We start from the raw sequence: 23465 nt of genomic DNA, 5'->3' as shown, positions 1-23465 counted from the left end.
GGGGGGTGAAACTGGAGTGCACTGCTCTCCTGTAAATTTCCCAGATTCTTGCCCCGGTGGAGCAGTTACAATTCAAGCCACATCAGAGCAATCAACTTAGATGACCCCATTTTAATTACTTTATTTGAAATATGTACAACATGGATATTGAGATGGTGCAAGGAAGGAAAATCAAACGAACCACAGGAATGTGGTGTTAAGTGGTGGGCAATGGAATGACATTCTAAATTCCAAAAGAATAAGTTTAAGATTTTTCAGTGTAGAGAAAGTTAGATAAGTGTATTATAAAGGGACTAAGGAATAATTAGTAACACAGAAAAAAAGACAAGAGAGTTTTATGGAGTTTCTCTTTTTTATAACAGACACAAGAAAGCAAAAAATGTAAAATGAACAACAGGAAATGCTTTAGTGCAACATATAATAGCATAATGCAAGAATGTATTCCACAGGATATCTAGGAAAATGTCTTAGTGGAATTTACAAATAACAGCTACTAAGTTACAAGAGGAAAGATAAAACTATAAAAAGTATTTAGTCTTCTGCTTTAGAACACACAGAAGCCTTCAACTGGGGTCAAGAACAAAATTCTCCCAATAGACTTGTACTCACAGTACAATAGGGGCAAAAAGAAAGTAATTCACATTATTATTATTATTATTACTATTATTATTTTGAAATTGACAAGATGCTGAAGCAGTTATGGCAAGATTATTTACTGAAACACCCAACTTTAACATAATATTGCAAAATTATCAGGAAAAGTTAAATATAAATGTGTAATTATTACTAGTCCCAATAAATACTTAATTGCATTCATACAACTAAGAAACAAAATTATATCACAATACAGTATATTTATTCAGACACACTAGCCTAAACTTTCACTACATGCACCCAAACCACAAACCAGGAATTACTTTCCAAAAATATTTTGTAAATAATTTCTGATGCAAACAAAGAAAAGAATGCTATCATGACTTAATTTTAGGTCAATTTCCTGTTAGCTCTTGTGTACAGTTTCAATGCTAATGTCTTTGCAGATTTGCAAAATTAAATGTTGATTATTTTACTTTCTCTTTAACTTTGAAATATGAAGACATAATTCAGAAGCTGAAATGCATTAATATAGATCCTTTTTAGAATGCTGTAGGGCTATTCTAAGAGGCTAATATTGGCATTTCTTTTTCTTGATTTTGGGAGACTAAATTCAGTTACATAGTTCAATATTGTTTCATATTAATCTCTCCTACTGCACTCTAACTGAAAAACTGCATATGACCTAGAATTGGTAAACCTCTACGTTTCTGTGAATCACTCCTTACAGTTAATTCAGTTAAACTAACTTACTCATCACAAGGAAGATTGTGTAAAAATGTCCATGGTATTTTTTGTTTGCTTACTTTTACAATACTTATCTTTTTTCCCTTCAAACGTTCTTGCTCTTGAAAGTCTTTTCCTTGAAACAGGTTTTCAGAGAAAAAGAGTACTCTGGCTATTTACATTGGTATAATATCTGAATTTGATTGATGGTAGGACAGAATAAAAAGCCCCAATATTCAATTTCATTAAAGTATTTCCACCCACCAAAAATGTAAAGGAGAGTTATTCGGGAATGCATGGACATTTTTTAGAAAATGATTGACTTATAAAATCCCATAATTTTGACATCCAAAAATATCAAATATTTTCAGAGCAAATGATGCACACAGCATAGGTGTAAACTGGTTCATTCCTCGGAGTCCACTAACGGCTGATCTGACCACAGAAGGCTAAGCCTGGGTAGCCGCCATCCAGGCCGGTGGCCCTTTTTATTACGCAAGATCGCGTTTACACCCGAGTCGGATCGGCCTGCAGGCGGAGTAGGGGGGTTCGGGCCCGCCCCCTCTCCGAACCCCGGCCCAGGGCCCTAAAGGCAGGGACCCGCGGTCCCTCCCTAGCGGATGGGGGAATGCCCCAAAACACACCCGCTCACGGGCTCCACGACCCTGCCCTGGGCTGCTTCCTACTCCACCAGGCCTCCCGGCCCACTTCTCTTGACCTCTCCTGCCTCACCTCTCCCTCCGTTTCTCCTCCCCTTGCTCCGTCCACCGTCCTCCCTTGTGCCGTGCCAGCCCCGAGTTTAAATCCCCCGCCGGCTCCTTTCCCCCTCTGCGTCACTTCCCGAGCGACGCCTCCCGGCCACCCTTCCCCCGTGACGTCATCCCCCTGCACCTCCCCGGCCCCTCCCTCTAGGGCCCGACTGGGTGGCGCCCGCTGCCTCCCGACGCTCCCCGCGCCGGCTGCCGGCGCGTTCCGGGAGTCCACAGCGGCGGGCTGGGTCGTGTTCTCCGCCCCCCCGTGTGGCTGCTCGGCGCTTCCCGGCGCGCTCTCCGTGCGGGGCGCGAGTGCCCCGTCATCCCGCTCGGCGCCTCCCGGCGCGTTCTCCGTGCGGGGCGCGAGTGCCCCGTCATCCCGCTTGGCGCCTCCCGGCAAGCTCCCAGTGCGGGGCCCGAGTGCCCCGTCACAATAGGATATGTATATAATTTTACTTTTCAGTGATTTGTTACATTTCCTTGTGCTCTTTTTTGACCCACATGAAAATATAGCTTATAAATAAAGGAGAGCACCTATTATGACAAGAACTGAATACCAGTCTACTTCTTAATGATCTCAGCCATTAGGTACTTTGTGCTGAATTGTTTTCAGAATGAATAAGTGGGGGTCATATTTTAAGAGAATAAATATATTATTTGTAGGGAAAACACATTTGAACTGTTTCTGTTCAGATCAAATATGATACACTGACTCATTTATCAATTAACTATAGCATAGAAAATGCCAGGTATTATTATAAAGTGATGTGGGAGAATTGTTGAAATCTATCCTAAGTGATATGGAGAGAATTCTCTCAGAGATCAACGCCATTATGAAATGGTTTAGCACCTATTCTGAAATGTACTTAAAACTAAGAAAAGGGGTCATTTCTGCAAATATAATAGATGCCATCACCACTGAGTAAGTAACAGGTAAGCTGTTAAAATTTAAAGTGGACTTCTTTTGTGCAAGGGTATAATAGCTCTGGCTCTGCAGGAACTGCTATGCTAGTAAGCTCTAATGAACCATGAGTCAAATCATTTCAGCTAACCCATAGACATTTGACTTAGTATACGTTAATCCATAATGGATTTGGAAAGGAGTGACACACAGGGAATCTGTTGGGCTGGATTTTACATTTTATAGAGGAACTTCTTGGGCTGTGATGGGAGAACACACACTGAAATTTGTCCAAAATCATGTGATGTCCAAGATTCTCAGAAGTGACTAGTGATTTGGGGCAACAGTTTTTGATGCTTAACCGAGGTGCCTTAAAAGTCACCTGATTTTCAGTGGGGTAGAGTGCTTAACATGTTCTGAAAATCAGGTTCTTTTAAGATACCATGTTGGGCACTGAAAATTTGAGGCATACATAATCATCATTCAGTTTTGAAAATGTGGGCCTGCTGTTGAGAAAAAAAACACGATGGCTGTATCCTCTGTGTGCTGTTTACCATGACAGTTATACTGTTGCAAATCAATTCTGTAGTTCATCAATAATGCTGACATTCTAGAGGAAATGAAAATGGATGTCAAAAAGCCTTTTTACGAGAAATGGGTAAAGAGTTATTATTAATGTACACCAGCTATCTGAGTATAACATATGTATATCCCCTTTCTAAAATATTTTAGCAACTATATTTAGAAAGGGTTAATATACTGAATAAACCTGACATTTTTATTATCTAAGACCAAATGTTCTTTATTGTCTGAATTCTGAGATCCCATGGACATGGAATCCATTCCTTGTTACACAACTCTTCTCTAGAATATAAACTTTTATTAATAAAATTTTAGATTTTAGACCACATGGTCACAACAGGAACCTTGAAAACATGAGGTTCATGTAAACTAACGCAGCGATGTTTGTGAGTGTCTTATCACAGCACGAAACAATAACTTATAGAAGTGTGAACTGCCTCATTTATGGCAATTAATGACCATGGTCTAAATAATAAACAAAGTTTGCATTGATGAGTGTTTTCAACCTTTTTTTTAAAATGTAGAGATTAGGAGAATGGCATTTCATGGCAGTAAAGTAAATTAACATTGTAATGGAATTTAAAAGGTTGTTGCTGTGGAATTTGGTCTCATTATTACTAAGTATGCTGAGTTTTGTTTATAAATAGCACACTCGATTATATGTAACAAGTATATGTATTCATAGACGAAATGCTTACTATTATATAGAAAATAAATCATGGGATAGAAATTTGAAAAAAATACTAACAAAATATAGCTCTGAGGTGAAAGGCAGAAAATTCACTACAGAGCTTAGTATAAACCAACATATTTTCTACTGAAGGATAGCTTTAATATGAAAGATAATTGCTAGAGTAGTGATAGAGAAAAGACTTTAAAACATACTGCCAAATTATGTACTTCAAGAAACTATGACCAAAAGAATACAGTAACATTGAATTTAGACTTGCCTCTCAATCTCAAGATTTTAGTCTTTAGAGATTTAGATTACATAGTACTAACAAACATCAAAGGAAATTTACTATAAGAGCAAGGATAGTTGTAATTAATGCTTAAGTCTTAGTGATCAAGCTAACTTAGAAAAAAATCAGTTCCAGTGAAATAAAAAGAAAAATAAACAGCATAAAATCATGGAATGTTCTCTTGCTCAGTTTAGACATCTTGGTATTTCTACCATGTTATTGGTCAGGACTGTCCCCTAGAAGAGTGGTTTTCAAACTATGGGTCATGATTAAGTACTGGGTTGTGGAATGTTAGATACTAAACCACATTGCTGCAGGGTGATCAGATGACCAGTGGGGGTGCTTAGGCAGGCTGCCTGCCTGTCCTGGCACCATAGATTGTGCTATGCCCCAGAAGTGACTGCCAACAGGTGGAGGGGGGAGGGAGCTCACAGGGCTCTGAACACTGCCCCTGCCCTGATCACTAGCTCTGCATTCCCACTGTCTGGGAACCTGCTGTTGCTGCTTCTGGGGTGCAGCATGGTCAGCAGTGCCAGGAGAAGAAGGAAGCTGCTCAAGGTAAGACCCCCTACCCCAACCCTGATCCTCCTCTCAAAGCTGGAGGCTCTCTCTCATCCTCAGCCTCATCCAAGAGCCCACACTCCAGTCAAATTAAGTTGGGTCACAGGCATCAACAATTTTCTTCAACTGGGTCATGAGAAAAAAAGTTTGAAAACCAGTGCCCCAGAAAATCCAGGCATGAAGGATACTGCTCGTGGATGTGAGGAAGGCAGTATCACCACTTCAGAATTACATTTCCTGTCCCAGGACCTCGCTTAGAAAATGGAGAAGGGGCAATCTGAGAAATTACCTGAAATCAAAGAGTAGCCTGCTGCACAGTGAATACAGCCATAACATAAACGAGCAGTTTTCTGAGAACAGATTCTGACAGGAATTGGTATTCAGAGTTAGGAAAGTACTCCAGAAGTACAGGACCTTTGCTGGATCCCCTTGGATCAAAATATCAGCAGCTTTTGGGATCTTTGTGCCCTATCAAACTTTTTCATAACAGAAGGGGAACCTTTAGTGATTTCCTATTAAAGCAGGTTTCTGCCTTACAGGGAATGTTCTGGCATATAGTAATCTACTCTAACATCAGTTATAGATTTATTGTTGCAGTTTTCATGGAAAAACATTTTTTTTCTGACTCATACTAAAACTTTTCACCCTTTTAATAATCCTGAGGGAGACAAAAAGAAATAAGACATTGAAATTAAGAAAAATCAATTAATACCACTAAATCTGTGATTTAAAATGACATTCCATATTCCTTCTATTCTTTTTCTGTTCAGGAATTTAACATTGAATTTTTGTAGTTCAAAGAATCTTATAGAACTAGCCAATTAGTCCATCATAAGATGGGATTTTCAGGTCTCTCCTCCATGTCGGTCTTCTCTTCTGAGCATCCGGTCTCTCTCTCTCTCTCTCTCTCTCTCTGTCTCTGTCTCCTTCCTCCTCCTACTGCCTCCCTCCTCTCTCTCAGCTCTCCTCTGCCTTCTGCCTCTCTCTCCGTCTCTCTCTTTCTCTTCTCCCCCTCCTGCCTCTCACTTTCTCTCCGCTCTCCTCTGTCTCCCTTGAGGATGCATGCTCGCCCTGGGTGTGTACGTCACCACCCTGTCCCCCTTCACCTCCCACCACGGTGCTTGGCTGATGTCTGCACCACTTAGCCAGGCTGCCATGCGTGAGCAAATGGTAAAAAATGGCCTCTCTCTTCTCCTCCCACTGCCTTCCCCTCTCTCTCTCAGCTCTCATCCGCCTCCTGCCTCTCTCTCTTTCTCTCTCTTTTTCTCTTCTCCCCCTCCCGCCTCTCACTCTGTGTTTCTCTTCTCCTCCTCCTGCTATGTCTCTCTCACTCTCTCTCTCTCTGACCTCCGCCTCCTCCGTTCTCTTCTCTGTCTCTTCCGTGTCCTCTGTGTCTGCTCCGCTTTCCTCCTTTTGAATCTGGAGCCCTTTCCTGATGTCAGAGATGCACACTCGTCCAGGCCCCACCCCCTGGCTGTTCCCTCTGGGCGGTGCTGTTGCCTCCCGCCATGGTGCTCGGCTGACTTCTGTGCCTCTGAGCTGGACTGCCATGTGGGAACAAGCGGTGCAAGTGGCTGTTTGGGCCCCGCACTCCCCATGCATGGGGAGTGCGGACCCCAAACGGCCACTTGCGCAGCTTGCTTCCATGTGGCAGCCCAGCTAAGTGGTGCAGAAGTCAGCAGAGCACCATAGTGGGAGGCAATAGCACCGTCCAGAGGGAACAGCCAGCATTTCAGTACAGAGTCACGGACATTGGGCTACTATATAGATGATTAGGGCCTTTTCCTCTATTGGCATAAAGTGAGGTAGCTTCATAGAGCACTTCCAACAATTTTGTTGTTGGCTTTTTATTAATTTTATTAGGCGTATATGACATGTTGAATGAATACTGTATTGTATGTACTGTTTGTATGCCAACAGTACAAAGTGAACTTTTCCATAGAAATTCTACAGAGCTAGTAGAGCTATTCTAAGTACAGGGAACTGTAGTGGTATCCAAAACACCAATGTGTAGTAACCTTTGAGAAATGGACAAATATTAGTGGCAAATTGGCAGTCACTTAATTTATTGTACCAGGAAATAAATCTCTCATAATAGTTCTTCTACAAATACATCACTAAGATAGATATTTACCTCTGTGCAGACAGCTTGAACACAGGCTATGTGACATTTAAAAGCCAATCAAGCCCCCAAATTAGGGTTCAAATGGTATGTAGACCTTGTTAGCCATCAGCACTTTGGTGAATTTTATCCCGTGTTCTCTTTGGATTCAGTGGGAAGCCAATGATCCCTGACCACTGCTGTATGGAATCCTTTGCTTTCATCAGTCAGAACTGTGTGCTCAACTCTACAAAGAGTAGGTGGAAATAAACTGATCTCTCAAAATACAGTTTTATCCAAAACCATAATTTTTTGTCACCTATGATTAAAAATCTTTCCTGTAGATACATCCTATAGCTCTTCAATCAGAGGTTACAGAGAGAATTTAAAAGCACCTTTTAAAGGTATTCATCAGTGAAACTATCTTCAAAATTGTTGATCCTTGATACTCTTTTCTTGATGAAAAAACTTTTATAATAGTGGTGGGAAAACATCAGAAAAGGTGGAAGAGAATGATACTATAAACTAATACTCCTTATACAAGGAACAGACTATGAGTAAGAGTGGCCAAATCTGGCTCCATTAAATTAACTGTCCTACTCCTTATAATGTAGCTATAATATATTACTTCTCAGTCCAAATATTCTTAGGTTTGAATACCACTTGAGCTTCCAATTTTTCAAGTGCTTACTACTGTAATAAGATGAGGGCATGAGACATAAGCCAGTGCATCATAGGCCTGCTCTGAGGCCTAGCTAACAGTGGACAAAATATGGCAAACATAAAGCAAAACTAAGCTGTGAGCAAAAGCAGACCTCTGCTCACAGACCTTGGCATGAACTGGACTGAAACTAATTGGTAATAGGTCCAAGGCTAAGACAACATAATCCCAGTTGGAGAGCAGTGATTGGGAGCTTATCGTGAGTTATAGGCACATAACTCATTGAGAGGGGCCTCGAAGTCTGCTCCTCAGTTTAGGAAGAGGGGTTTAAGATAAACAACCTGATTACTCCCTATACATACCAGCTCAGGTTCAAGAAAAGGTCGATGTTGATACATGATGGATGGTGATGGTCTAATCAGATCACGAGGCATAAGGTGATTGGTGGTAGCTTGGCAACATCAAAGGATGGCAACCTCTCACATTAGCAGTGATGTGTTTGTACCTGTATATAAGGTGGTGTCTTGGAGCATAAGCTTTTGGGGGCAAAGACCCTCTTCGTCAGATGCATGTAGTAGAAATTTCCACAGGCAGGTATAAACATACAGGCCAAAACTTGCCTCCTGTCTACACTGGACACGAGAATTTGCACAAGAACATTGACTTTGTAATGTACAAAATCAGTGCTTCTTGCGCAAATACATTGATGCTCCCGCTCAGGCATAAGCCCTCTTGCACAAGAATACTTGCGCAAGAGGGCCAGTGTAGACAAGAACATTAATTTCTTGCACAAGAAAGCCCGATGGCTAAAATGGCCATTGGAGCTTTCTTGCACAAGAGAGCGTCTACACCGGCATGGATTCTTTTGTGCAAAAGCAAATCTTTTGCACAAAGGCACATGCCAGTCTAGATGCTCTTTTGCAGAAATGCTTTTAACAGAAAAACTTTTCCGTTAAAAGTATTTCTGCAAAATCATGCCAGTCTAGACGCAGCCATTTAATTTCATGAAAAAGCGACAAGGAGTCCTGTGGCACCATATAGACTAACCGATGTATTGGAGCATAAGCTTTTGTGGGCAAAGAACCACTTCATCAGATGCATGTAGTGGAAATTTCCACAGGCAGGTATAAATATGCAGGCCAGAATAAGGCTAGAGATAACGAGGTTAATTCAGTCAGGGATGGTACGGCCCACTTCTAGCAGCTGATCCAGAGGTGTGAACACCAAGAGAGGAGAAACTGATTTTGTAGTTGGTTAGCCATTCACAGTCTTTGTTTAATCCTAAAATGATGATGTCAAATTTGCAGATGAACTGTAGCTCAGCAGTTTATCTTTGAAGCTACTTTTAAATCTGCTACTGTGTGTCCAGGGAAACTGAAGTGTTCTCCTACAGGTTTTTTGTATATTGCCATTCCTAATATCTGATTTGTGTCCATTTATTCTTTTATGTAGGGACTGTCCAGTTTGGCCGATGTATATGGCAGAGGGGCATTGCTGGCACATGATGGTGTATATTACATTGGTAGATGTGCAGGTGAATGAACCAGTGATGGTGTGACTGATCTGGTTTGGTCCTGTGTTAGTGGTGTAGATATGTGGACAGAGTTGGCACCAAGGTTTGTTGCATGGATTGGTTCCTGAGTTAGAGTTACTGTGGTGTGGTGTATAGTTGCTGGTGAGAATTTGCTTCAGATTGACAGGTTGTCTGTGGGCAAGGACTGGCCTGCCTCCCAAGGCCTGTGAGAGTGAGGGATCATTGTCCAAGATGTGTTGTAGATCACTGATGATACGTTGGAGAGGTTTTAGCTGAAGAATGTAGATGATGGTCAGTGGTGTTCTGTTGGTTTCTTTCTTGGGCTTGTCTTGTAGTAGAAGGCTTCTGGGTACATGTCTTGCTCTGTCAGTCTGTTTCCTCACTTCCTTGTGCGCGTATTGTAGTTTCAAGAATACTTGATGAAGATCTTGTAGGTGTTGGTCTCTATCTGAGGGGATGGAGGAAATGCGGTTGTACCTTAGTGCGTGGCTGTACGCAATGGATCATGTGGTGTGTCCGGGATGGAAGCTGGAGGCATGAAAGTAGGCATAGTGATCGGTAGGTTTTCAATATAGGGTGGTGTTTATGTGATCGTCACTTATTTGCACCGGGGTGTCCAGTGGATCTCTTGCGTAGACTGGTCCAGGCTGAGATTGATGGTGATGTGGAAGGTGTTGAAATCATGGTAGAATTCTTCCAGAGTCTCCTTCCCATTGGTCCAGATGATGAAGATGTCATCAATATAGCGTAGGTAGAGAAGGGGCGTTAGTGGAGGAGAGCTGAAGAAGCGTTGTTCCAGGTCAGCCATAAAAATGTTGGCATACTGTGGGACCATACAAGTGCCCATAGAGGTGCATGCATATTTATACCTGCCTGTGGAAATTTCCACTACATGCATTTGACGAAGTGGGTCTTTGCCCACAGAAGCTTATTCTCCAATACATCTGCTAGTCTATAAGGTGTCAAAGGACTCCTTGTCACTTTTGGAGATCCAGACTAACATGGCTACCCCTCTGATATTCAATTTCATGGCGATTCTGTGATGTGCACAATAGAGGACTCAATTCACACCATTAAAATCAGTTTAATTTCTAATACAGGAGAATTTGAATACAAACTTCTAGAGGAAAAAAACCAAATGCAGTAGTGCATTTGCCAGACTAAACTATTATATTTTATCACCAGAGAAATGGTTTCCTGTATAATGAATCAATGGGAATTGTGCTGCCAATGTCATTTCCAGGCAAATAAGAGGGAACCAGTAATCTTAGATCTTCATCCAGGAAAGTGCCAAAAGCTTTGAATACTTCTCATTCCATACACCACCCACGTCCCTCCATTATTTTAATTTGCTGTTCCCCATCTTTGGTTGCTTTGCTAATCAACAAAAGCACCTCACTCACACTGCACAAGCAGCAACTGCAGTACAAAAAGAATCAATATAAAAAAGAGAGTTGAGTGATATCAGGATAATCAGACAGGAATCTAACCAAATCTGGCTAAAATTATTCTCAGTGACAGTCTTATTCTAGCCCTACAAACCTCAGTGAAGTTAGTTTCTCTTACAATCCTGTCCCACCAAACCAAGACCACTTATTTATTGCTTGTGCTTTCCTAGACCTTCTGTAACTCCCAAAGGACATTTTGAAGCTAAATCTGGTCAAAATATTTTAATGGAAGTTTTCCATCAGAGAATGCAGTGTGGTTGAATCCAAAACTTTTCATATGATAAAATTTTCAGTGGAAACATTTTACTTCTGTTTTCTCAATTTGATGATGCTGAAATATTTTATTTATATATGGTAAACTATTTTATTTCTATTGTATTATTTTGTTGATAGAAATGTAGCCGTGTTAGTCTGGGGTAGTTGAAGCAAAATGCAGGACAATATAGCACTTTAAAGACTAACAAGATGGTTTATTAGATGATGAGCTTTTTATTTTGTTGTATTTCATTTTGGCTATAATAATATTAGAAATTAGAACTTACTATATATGTATATTATGTAATATGTTATGTTACAATGTGTTGATCCCTTATAAAGTAAATGTTTCAATCTTATCTAACAAACATTTTGATGGCTCTGAATGCTAGAAGAACAAGTGCTAGAAAAGTCCAGTAGGACACCATGTCCTACTTAAGGGGGAAAAGGCTAGAAAGAGCAAAGGCAAGGAACAAAGTATGCTGGCCATACCTACACAATGGGGGAACTCTATTCTGGAAAGCTGTGTCTCTTTAAAAGATTTTAAGGGTTGTAGTGAAGAATCATGACTGTTTCCTGAAATATGTCTTTCCTCTCTTTCTCAGACCTATGGGGGCTGGCATGAAACCAGAACACAAAGTTTGCAAAGACAGTTTAAAGGGCACCCACAGCTGGCCTGTGCCAACTGGCTTGGGCTAAGGGGCTGTTTAACTGTAGTGTAGATGTTTGGGCTTGGGCTACTGCCCAAGCTCTGAGGTCTTCCCAGCTTGCAGAGTTGAGACCTATCATTTACACGTGAGTTAAAGGGCCTCTTGAGCTTATGGAGCTCAGGCTAAGTCATCTAACATGGGGCATTTGCAGAGTTTATTTGCAGTATAACATACCCAAAGTCTCCTTTACCTCAACTTGCCTGTCTGGAATATAGTGCAGGAACAAAGAAACTGAAATCAGCCATTTCATGCTATAATGGATCGTGGCAAATGGTATTAAAACCGCATGGCAGGGCAAAGCCAGATAGTTTTACATTGAACAAATACAAATTAGTAAGGAATTTCTGGTAAAAACAAAGTGAATTGGGCTAGTAAAAACAGACTGAGTTTAATTCCTGACATAGCAGATCATTATAGACCTGGCACTCAAATTTGCTTCTTTACAGCAAACCCTAATATTCTGAACATTCATTTAAATAAAACCCACTTCAAAAAAAAAGTTTAGAAAGAAATAAAAAACAGATGGGTTGGTGAAGTTTCTCAATTATGGTTAATACTCAGCAGATTGAAAGTGAAGCAGGAAAAAGAATTCTATCAGACTTCATTTCAAATGACAAATGAAAAACCACTTGTTAAATTTAAAGACAGAAGTTGTGAATACAAGTTATAGCCATTCAACATGGAGTGGGGGAACATACTCTCTAGAAAAAAAAATCTTTTCTGGTATTTTGACTGTGAAACAGTTATAACTGCATCTTTCTTTAGTTTGAAAGCTTTAACCGAGTCTGTTGCTCCATGAACTTGATGGTTTACACAAGAAACATCGACTTCCATTTGAACAAGGAGAATCTCAATTGCAGTCCACCAAAGAAAGAACTTAAGTCAAAGAAGCTGTCCTAAAAAGTTAGTCAATGACTCTGAACAGAGAACATTGTTTAAATAAAATAATGAAGTCATGGCAGTTGAGCAGGACAGTGCTTGGTCAACAGATTAAAAAACTTCAAATATAATAAGCCACACTGCGCCATTTAGAGGTACATGTTGGTGTCTGTGTTGAGCTATATCACCCAAGGCAAACTAGCAGCAGGATTACAGCTCATCTGTTCCATGGCTTTCCAGTATAAGAGGCTTTGGATAATTAACCACTGCAGCTGGTTCTCTCTTCTAGGCTTGACTAATCCCATGGACCATTATGGAAGGAGGGTAGAACCACTTCTCTGCTACCACTGCACTCTTCCCATTTAACTTTAGAGTGACTTGTGGCCCTTTGGAGTAATGCTTACTTTCTCTGCTCTCCAGGGACTTTTATCATACAGTAAAACTCCAGTGGTACAGCACTCCTGATGGTCCGGCACCATCTGGAACCCGGAAGTGCTGGACAATTGGAGATGCTCTGCCCCCAGGCTTCCCCAATTCAGCCACTGCTGAAACTGACCAGCGGCTGACTCCGGGAAGCCCGGGGAAAAGCACCCCAGCTGCACTGCCCATGGGTTCCCGGAGTCAGCCGCTGATCAGTTTCAGCAGCGGCTGACTAGGGGAAGCCTGGGGCAGTGCAGCGGGGGTGCTGCTTGGTTGGTCCCCTAGCGCTGCCCCTCGGCACTGCAGGACCAACCCGGAAGCACCCCAGCTGCTCTGCCCCAGGCTTCCTCGATTCAGCCGCTACTGAAACTGACCAACGGCTGACTTGGGGAAGCCTGGGGCAGAGCAAGCCAGATGCTCTGCCCCGGGCTTCCCGGAGTCAGCCGCTGGTCAGTTTCAGCAGTGGCTGACTAGGGGAAGTCTGGGGCACAGCAGCTCGGGTGATGCTGGGTTGGTCCCGCAGCAGCAAGGGGCGCATCCCCCCCACTCCACCCCAAGCTCCTCATAGCCACCCCCTTCCAATAGTCCGGCATATATGATAATCAGGCACCCTTGGGTCCTAAAGGTGCTGGATTATTGGAAGTTTACTGTACCTGGTCCTGGTGTGAAGGGATGGAAGGCATCATAGTCATTACTCCCATGTCCTGTAGAAATATAAACTGAGGCCTGAACCCTGAGTTTTTAAGTTAAACTTACCCAACCCCAGGAATAGATAGTGGTAGGTTGATAGATAATACTACTGCTGGTCTAGTCACTGCTTCTTGGGGAGCCAAAATACCTACTCCAGCTGGAGAAAGCCTCCCGTTGGAGTCAACCGTGTCTTCACGGAAGCACTACAGTGGTGCAGCAGCAGCAGCAGCAGCACAGCTCTAGCACTTTCAGTGTAGACAAATACTTAGTTTTCTGTAGCTTAATACTCCTTGGAGGAACAAAGAAGGAACTATCTTGATGGAGGAGAATTAATCTACAGGGAAGTAATGCCACTTTACTTCTGACTGACAGCATCCACACGAGTTTAACTCACAGTATGAGTTAAATTTGACTGAACTTTTCTTGTTCCCATGTAATCAAACCTTTAGTATTTGGGGAGGAAAGTGCCATATTTACAGCTGTGGAAGCTAAAGTCTTCTGATGAACCAGAAAAGTTGAAGCACGGTTCAGCAACTATCCCAAACTTCTGATTGTGTCAGACTCTTTGAAGAACCATTCCCAAGGGTGGCTACATCACTCCACATACACAGTAAATCCCTGGCAACTATGCTGGGCTATCCAAGAAGGAGACCCAGTATTGTCAATTGTTATAACAGTTTTTGTGAGGTTGTCAATAGTAAAAAATAGGATCTGAACAAAGACCATCAACTACTTTAAGAGCAATTACAAAGAAGATAATAACAGCTTTCAGCCTCAGATTAGACAGACAATGTGACTTGGCCCACATCCATCTAACAACCCACAAAATAGAAGTGTTTGTATCCCATTGTTAAATCCTTATGCCAGCTGTCAAGAATAAAACAAACACACAAAGACCAAATGTATTTTTTGTTTTAGGGTTTAAGACCGATCATTGAATTTCTGCATGGTGATATATTAGTACTGTGTTCATTTATGTTCCAGTTTAGATGACACCAGAAAAAAATAAAAAAAGAAAGAGAGGGACACAGAACAAAATACTAATGTGAAAAAGAAAACAGTCCAAGCAATGTAGGATTAGCATCCAAATCTCTGTGTTTTACATTAATTTAAATCCACATGAGTCACTCTCAAATACTAAATAGAGTAACCAGCCCACATATCACTTCATATTTACATATATATTTATGTGCACACGCTAAAAATCTCTGTATCCTTCTCTGATAAGCTAATGGGCATATTTCCGTTCTTTATTTTGTAAAATAAGGTTTCTATGATAAAGAATGTTAGCTGAAGGCAGATCATGCTGGGAATTCAGCCAACATTAGATTACTGCTTTGCACATAGTTTTAACACTATAAAAGAATAATCATCACCAGTATATATTGCCAAGAAAGGGAAGAGGAAGCAGAGGGAGGTAAGGAAAGGCTTTCAGCAATAGAATATACTATCATAATATAATAGTAGGACTAGTAATAGAACATTAAAAGACTTATGAGAAAAAGAAAAGATGATGGCAGCTCTCAAATATTAGCATAAGAGGACAAGATGCATGAGGTATGTGTTGAACAAATAACAAAAGATTCATAACAAAAGATTTGATAGTAATGAAGGAATTTAACTACCCAGACATGAGCTGCAGTAGTACAGCAAAACACAAAGTTCTTGACATGTGTTACAGAATCATAGACTCATAACATAATAGAGGTGGAAGGCATCTTGAGAGATCATCAAGTCCAGTCCCCTGTCCTCTTGGCAGGACCAAGCATGGTCTATATCATTTCTGATTGGTGTCTGTCTAACCTGCTCTTAAATATCTCCAATGATGGAGATACTACAACCTCCCTAGGCAATTTATTCCAGTGTTTAACCACCCTGACAGTTAGGAAGTTCTTCCTAAGGCCCAACCTAAACCTCCCTTGCTGCAGTTTAAGCCTATTGCTTCCTGTTCTATCTTCAGAGGCCAGGAAGAACAAGTTTTCTCCCTCCTCCTTGTGACACCCTTTTAGTTACCTGAAAATCACTATTATGTCCCCTCTCAATCTTCTGTTTTGCAAACTAAACAAGCCCAATTCCTTTAGCCTTGCCTCATAGCTCATGTTTTCTAGATCTTAAATCATTTTTGTAGCTCTTCTCTGGACCTTCTCCAATTTTTTCACCTTTCTTGATATGTGATACTCTGAATTGTACACAATATTCCAACTGAGGCTTAATCAGTGCAGAGTAGAATGAAAGAACGACTTCTCGTATCTTGCTCACAATACTCCTGTTAATGCATTCCAGAATCATGTTCACTTTTTTGCAACATTGTCTAGGGTAGCCACAAAAAATCCCAAACATGGTGGGGAAAAAAATTGATTGAGCAAAAAAAAAAAAAAAAAAAAGTCACTGCGCCTTTAAATTACCGCAATCCCCGCTCCCCCTGCATACATGTCTGGTATTTTCTGTTTTTTTGTTTTTTTTTTTTTTTTAATCAGGCAGAAGACACAATCACTGGACCGTCAGGGTGAAAACTGGACACCTGGCAACACTAACATTGTCACACTGTTTACTAATATTTAACTTGTAAAATGTGATTCATAGATCCCTTTGTGCACTACTCCTTCCTAGATAGTCACTTCCCATTCTCTAGGTGTGAAACGGATTGTTTCTTTCTAAGTGCAGTACTTTGCATTTATCCGTATTAAACTTAATTCTCTTTGGGTATGTCTACACTACAAAGCTAATTCGAACTAACAGATGTTAGTTTGAATTAACTTTGATAGGCGCTACACTAGCGCTCCGCTAGTTCGAACTTAATTCGCACTAGTGGAGCGCTTAATTCAAACTAGGTAAACCTCATTTTACGAGGACTAACGCCTAGTTCGAATTAGCTAGTTCGAATTAAGGACTGTGTAGCCACTTAATTCGAACTAGTGGGAGGCTAGCCCTCCCCAGCTTGCCCTGGTGGTCACTCTGGGCACCACCAGGGAAACTCATCTGCCCCCCTCCCGGCCCCGGAGCCCTTAAAGGGGCACGGGCTGGCAAAATCATGCCAGTCTAGACGCAGCCTGAAAGTAATAAAAAAGAAGAAAAGTGTACATATTATATTTAGCAGGGAAGGAGAACTAATAACGAATGATATCAAGAAGGTTTAGGTGTCTAATGCCTATTTTGCTGTAGTCTTTGCTAAAAGGGCTAATGGGATGTGTCTACACAGCAAGTTATTTCAGAATAATGGCCATTATTCCAAAATAACTATGAGAGCATTTACACGGCAGTTGCGTTATTTCCAAATAATTTCAAAATAGCAGATGGCTTATTCTGACTTCTGTAAACCTCATTCCACAAAGAATAACACCTGTTCCAAAACAGCTATTTCAAAATAAGGCATGTGTAGACATTCCCCTTCTGCTATTTCAAAATAGCTATTTCAAAATAGCCCCTCACTAGGCCCATTCTAAGTTATTCCTCCTGGGGCTTTAAATTGAGATAGCACATCTATATTAGGGAACCTGCCTCAGACTAATTTTGAGGCTTCCCTGCAGTGTAGATGTGCTATTTTGAAATAAACTATTTTGGAATAACTATTCAAGAATAGCTTATTCCAAAATAACTATGCAGTGTGGACATAGCCATGGTGACCAGATAAAACAACATTAAGATGGGGAAAGAAATGCAATATAAAGTAGGGAAAGATCAAGTTAAATATATTTAGATGAGTCACATGTATTCGAATCATCAGGGACAGATGAAATTTGTATAAGTAACTAGCTGAACCGATCTTGGGATTGTAATCAGTTATCTTCAAGATTTCTTGGCGAATGGTTAATGTCCCAGAAGTTTGGAGAAAAGCAATCACAGCACCTATTTTTAAAAAGGGGAACAAACAGAACCCAGGGAATTATAGAACAGCTAGCCTAACTGCAAAAATTGGAAATATACTGGAACAAATTATTTAAAACAATCTATCTGTAAGCATCTAGATAATAATAGAATTATAAGAAATTTGTCATGAACAAAATCATTCTAGACCAAACTAATGCCATTCTTTGACAGAGTTACTGGCCCAGGCTATGTCTACACTGCAGGCTTTTTTCAGAAGAAGCTTTTCTAGAAGAGATCTTCCAGAAAAACTTCTTTTAAAAGAGAGTGTCCACACAGCAAAAGTGCATCGAAAAAGCGATCTGTTTTTTCAAAGGATAGCATCCAATCAATGTGGATGCTGTCTCACATTTAAGTTGTATACAGTGAGCAGATTTTTTTGTAATAACCTCTGATTGTACTGTGCCTGGGTTCTGAACGGGAGTCAGAGAACAAGAATGCAATAAAAAAGATGTATAATTCTTTTGACTTATTGATAACCAATGCTGAAGATCAGAAGTACATTTTGTGACTGGTAGGGAGTCTAACTTTGAATTAATCTCCAGTTGTGGGAGAATCTGCTTTTTTTTGCGGTCTGACCTGATCTTGTCGCTTTTAGCCTGGACTACCCCATGCCCACCAGGTTACACTGGGCATCTTTAGTTTTGAAAAAAGAAGACTGAGGAGAACCCAACAATTATCTTCAGCTATGCTAAGGGTTGTTACAAATATGCTCAGGATCAATTGTTCTCCCTGTCCTACCCCAGTTAGTTTAGGTAAGTGTGGAACAAGCCTAAAATCTCTCATCACTGGATGTTTTTTAAGAACATATTGGACGGACACCTGTCAAGGATGGTCTAGGTTTTCTTGTTCTTGCCTGAGCTCTGTGGGATAGACTTGATGACCTCTCAAGGCCCCTTCCATTCTCAAATTTTTATGTTTCCATGTAATAATATAACTAAATATGATATTAATAGATATGGGAAAGCACAGTTTGGGAATTCTTGACATGGTTAACAATTCTAGATTTCAAAACTTCCCAGTAGAGGTGAAATTTTTGAACTTTGTAATACTGAGATATAGTAAGAGTTAGTATGGTTGAAGTGGCACTATAGCAAGACTTTAGTTGTCATGCTAGTATGTGGGAAAAAATTAAAAAGTGAGAGACAGGGAGGGAAGACAGGTGGCAGTTACAGTAATGTATATGATAATTTGGAATTTTCAGAGTTAAGGGTGGGTATTAGGTAGAAATGCAGTTACTATAGGAATTACAGGAAAAATGAAGTAATGTTACAGAATATTGAAAGAATTGATGAGTAGCTTTTAGAGTTGACAAGAGGGAAAAATACGAATGGAAAATAACACATGTGAAACTAATATTTGTATTTCATTCCTCTTCAGTATAATGATTTTGAACTGTATGTTTTCACTTGCTATAAAATATATTTAAAAGTGTCATACCATCACAAAGGCAAAACCTTAAAAATACAGTTACCCAACAAATAAGTTGTTTGAAAATAATCATTGTATATTTCAGAAAGCTGGTTGACTTACCACATAAAATATTTGTAATGAATATATGGGATTTCTACAGTTGTATATATATGTATTTATTATAGTTGTTTATTAACACACACACACATACACATTCACACACACTTTAACTTGTGTGATAGTTTATCACTGGATCTGAACCATAACTTTCCCTTCCACATTTCCCCATTCTCTCTCATCATTGTTTGTAGAAATATTGTATATTTTATATTTTTTTATTTGCCAGTTTTCTCTCCCTGTACCTGACAGCCTGCCCTACCCCTCCCCATCCCAAAATTATAAAAGATTCCCTCTCTAAATACAGGGAACTACTGAATTATGTCAGATGTCACTATATGAGAGGAGCTGATGAATTTTTCAGGAAAATTCTATAATTTTTTTGGTTTAGTTTTTCTATGTTGTTTATCATTCTGAAGGGTTCTAGACTGTCAGCATTAGAAAGTGAAGCGCATCAATTAATCAATATAAAGGAATGATAGAAATACAGCATCTTCAGATTTCCTATGCACATTTACCTTGTGCCTCAAATACAACATGATGGGAACAAGTCTCGAAATTAGACGGCAGTTAATTCTTTTTCATTCTTTCTTTCATTGGCTTCTCTACCAACAGTGCCAACAAGGATGTCAGCTGTGTTACAGGTTTGTTTGTTTGTTTGTTTTATTTTTTAAAATGTGGACACCTGTCCACTTGAAAACTGGACTTAGGATATTAATTTATCTCATGCTACCAAAGTAATTATCAGATAGTTCAGTGCCAACCTAAGATTGGCCCTGTTTGGTGACCTAGTTGTGAAAGATTCCATCATATCTTATTACCAGTCCCATGATCCAGCTAGTTTGTAGTAAAGAAGGATTTTTAATGATATTTGGTATAAAGAATGCTATATAAAAGTGTTTTTATAACACTGTAACAGAAAACTTTCATTTTCTAGAGAATATAATTCTCAAATTATTTTATTATCACTTTTCCTTGCCTCTTTTCAATGCTCAGTTGACCTAAATTCAGTTAGAGTAAACACACCAGGGTGTCATTAGAGGAGGTTTTGAAACAAATTGATAACAGTAACAAGTCACCGGGACCAGATGGCATTCACCCAAGAGTTCTGAAAGAACTAAAATGTGAACTTGTGGAATTATTAACTGTGGTTTATGATCTATATTTTAAATCAGCTTCTGTACCTAATGACTGGAAGATACCTAATGTGATGCCAATAATTAAAGAGGCTCTAGAGGTGATCCTGGCAATTACAGACTGGTAAGTCTAATGTCAGTACCAGGTAAATTTGTTGAAATTATAGTAAAGAATAAAATTGTCAGACACAAGGATGAACATAACTTGTTGGGGAAAAGTCAACATGGATTCTGTAAAGGGAAATTGTGACCTCCTAATATACTAGAGTTCTTTGAGGGGATCAACAAGCATGTGGACAAAGGGGATCCAGTACACATAATGTACATAGATTTCCAGAAAGCCTTTGACTAGTTCCCGTACCAAAGGCTCTTATGTAAAGTAAGTTGTCATGGGATAAGAGGAAAGATCCTCTCATGGATTAATAACTGGTTAAAAGACAGGAAACAGTGAGGTGGCAACATTTGCAGATGATACTAAACAGCTCAAGATAGTTAAGATGAAAGCAGACTGTGAGGAGCTTCTATAATATTTCACCAAAGTAAATCACTGGGCAACAGAATGGCAAATGAAATGTAATGTTGGTAAATGTAAAGTATTGCACATTGCAAAAAATAATTCTAATATATACAATATGATGGGGGCTAATTTAGTTATAACTACTCAAGAGAGAGATCATGGAGTCATTTTGGCTAGCTCTCTAAAAATATCTACTCGATGTGCAGCAGCAGTCAACAAAGCAAACAAAATGTTAGGAATCATTAAGAAAGGGATAGATAATAAGACAGAGAATATCTTATTGCCTCTATATAAAACCATGGTACACCCACATCATGAATAGTGCAGGCAGATGTGGTCGCCTCCTCTAAAAAAAAAAGATATATTGGCATTGGAATAGGCTCGGAAAGTCAATAAAAATTATTAGGAGTTTAGAACAAGTCCCATATGAAGAGAGATTAAAAAGACTTTTCATCTTACAAAAGAGGAGACTAAAGGGTGATCTGATAGAGGTCTATAAAATCATGCCTCGTGTGCATAAGGAAAAATCATTTATTGTTCAAAACAACTAGGTGTCACCAAATGAAATTACTCAGTAGCAGATTTAAAACAAACAAAAGGAAATATTTCTTCACACAGATCATAGACAGCCAGAGTAGGTAGTGAAGACCAGGACTTTAACAGGATTTAAGAAGGAACTAGATAAATTCATGGAGGTTAGGTCCATAAATGGCTATTAGCCAGGATGGGTGGGAATTTTGTCCCTAGCTTCTGTCAAAGGCTGGGAATGGGTGACAGGAGAGGGATTACTTGATTCCCTGTTCTGTTCACTCCCTCCAGAGCATCTGGCATTGACCACTGTCAGAAGACATGATACTGGGCTATATGGACCTTTGGTCTGATCCAGTATGGCTGTTCTTATGATCCATAACCTGGGGCATTCCAGTATGCACATGTATTCTAGTTTGTTGAAGTGCAAGTCAGATTCATCTATCTCTACTCTTGAGTATCTGAGGCATGGTATCTAGGCTGCCACACCAAGTTACAAAAGGCTTCCCGTAATAAACACACTGTTTTCTGGGATGTTTATGGCTTTATCCTAGTTAAGTTGCAATATAAGGCTCACCTAAAAATCAAATATACAGCACTTATGCAAATGGTAACTTTTTTTCCCAGGCATGATTGTGTAAGACTATAAAAAATGTAAAAAATATTCTTCAGCTTAAATCCTTTGGCTTATCCTAAATAAAAATTCTCTAAACACATACATAGAAAAAATACCTATAACAAGTTTATTAATCCCTAAAGTCCAGTTGAAACTGTAAATACATTATTTACTATAATGGGTTGTGAAAAAAAAGATACTATTACCAAACATTAGAGAAACTGTTTTTATTAGTACTTCATCTCTATAATTATCTTGTTCCAAACAGTGAGATTCCCAAGTTAATGCCTCAGATATTTTCCCTCTACTTATTCGAAATTATGCTTCTTCATAAAAGCAGTGGATAAGAATTCTAACAAGGTTAATTAAACCCTCAATAATAAACACAGTATGCATAGAAATATACTTGATAAATTTTCCATTTAGTATGCAGTTCTTATGGACTGTTTTACAAGCAGTCACTATTATACAATTTTGAACTGTCACTGATGTACTTTAATGATAGAAGTGTTTTTTTCCAATATCTATTACTCACTACCTTTCTGAATTCCAGATTCCTCTTAAATGGTAAACATTTGCACAACAACTACTTTGGTCTATACTGTAATTTAATAAAGATCATGTTGTTCCAACAGCAGGCGAATTATCATTTATGCATGTTTGAACTATCCATTTATAATAGATTAGCACATTTCTTTCCTAACGTGAAATGCAGTTATGTTTGCAACCCCTCCCCCTCTTTTTGAACATTCTGGAATGAAAAATGGTTTTAATTAAATATACCTTGATAGGGAGCACTAAATCCACGGTATCGGTGGTTGCTGTCCGTTACAAAATGAAGTCTGAGCCAGTTTTTGTTGCTGATAATTGGAGGAGGTATATTCATTCCAGATAACCTGAGTTATAAAAGACAAATGGAAATAAAAATAATTAAATGGAGGAGGAGAGAAAATACCATCAGTGCTGAAGACACAGGGTTTTTAGTTTTTAAGTTTGACTAAAAAATCTTATTTTTAAAAAAGAAAAATAGTTTTCTTCTAAACATGCTTGTATTACTTTCCCATATGTGTAACAGAGAGAGACAATGAATAAGCCCTCTTATTCCCTCAGGGTATGTCTACACTACAAAGTTAATATGAACTAACGAACGTTAGTTCGAATTAACTTTCATAGGCGCTACACTAGCGCTCCGCTAGTTCGAACTTAATTCGAACTAGCGGAGCGCTTAGTTCAAACTAGGTAAACGAGGACTAAGCCTAGTTCAAACTTACTAGTTCGAATTAAGGGCTGTGTAGCCCCTTAATTCGAACTAGTGGGAGGCTAGCCCTCTCCAGCTTTCCCTGGTGGCCACTCTGGGCACCACCAGGGAAACTCATATGCCCCCCTCCTGGCCCCGGACCCCTTAAAGGGGCATGGTCTGGCTCCAGTGCCCGTGCCAGGTGCAAGCCTGCCAGCACCCAGCCAGCAGACCCTGCACCTAGCACGGCTCGAGCCAGCC

The 23465-nt window shown here is 39.8% G+C and overlaps 1 protein-coding gene across 2 annotated transcripts in view; it reads right to left on the bottom strand.

Annotated features, from left to right (window-relative positions):
• Positions 1 to 23465, bottom strand: part of CSMD3 (CUB and Sushi multiple domains 3) — a 1180750-nt gene that overhangs the window by 760045 nt on the left and 397240 nt on the right. For both annotated transcript variants that reach the window (XM_075920204.2, XM_075920205.2), the window contains exon 6: positions 22751 to 22863. In XM_075920204.2, coding sequence (XP_075776319.2) covers positions 22751 to 22863 — 113 coding nt within the window. The remainder of the gene's footprint in view (positions 1 to 22750; positions 22864 to 23465) is intronic.

The sequence above is a fragment of the Pelodiscus sinensis genome, chromosome 2 (assembly GCF_052426305.1).
Source record: "Pelodiscus sinensis isolate ZL-2025 chromosome 2, ASM5242630v1, whole genome shotgun sequence".
Taxonomy (NCBI): Eukaryota; Metazoa; Chordata; order Testudines; family Trionychidae; genus Pelodiscus; species Pelodiscus sinensis.
Note: the sequence above shows the minus strand (reverse complement) of the source record. Positions and strands in the feature narration are given on the sequence as shown.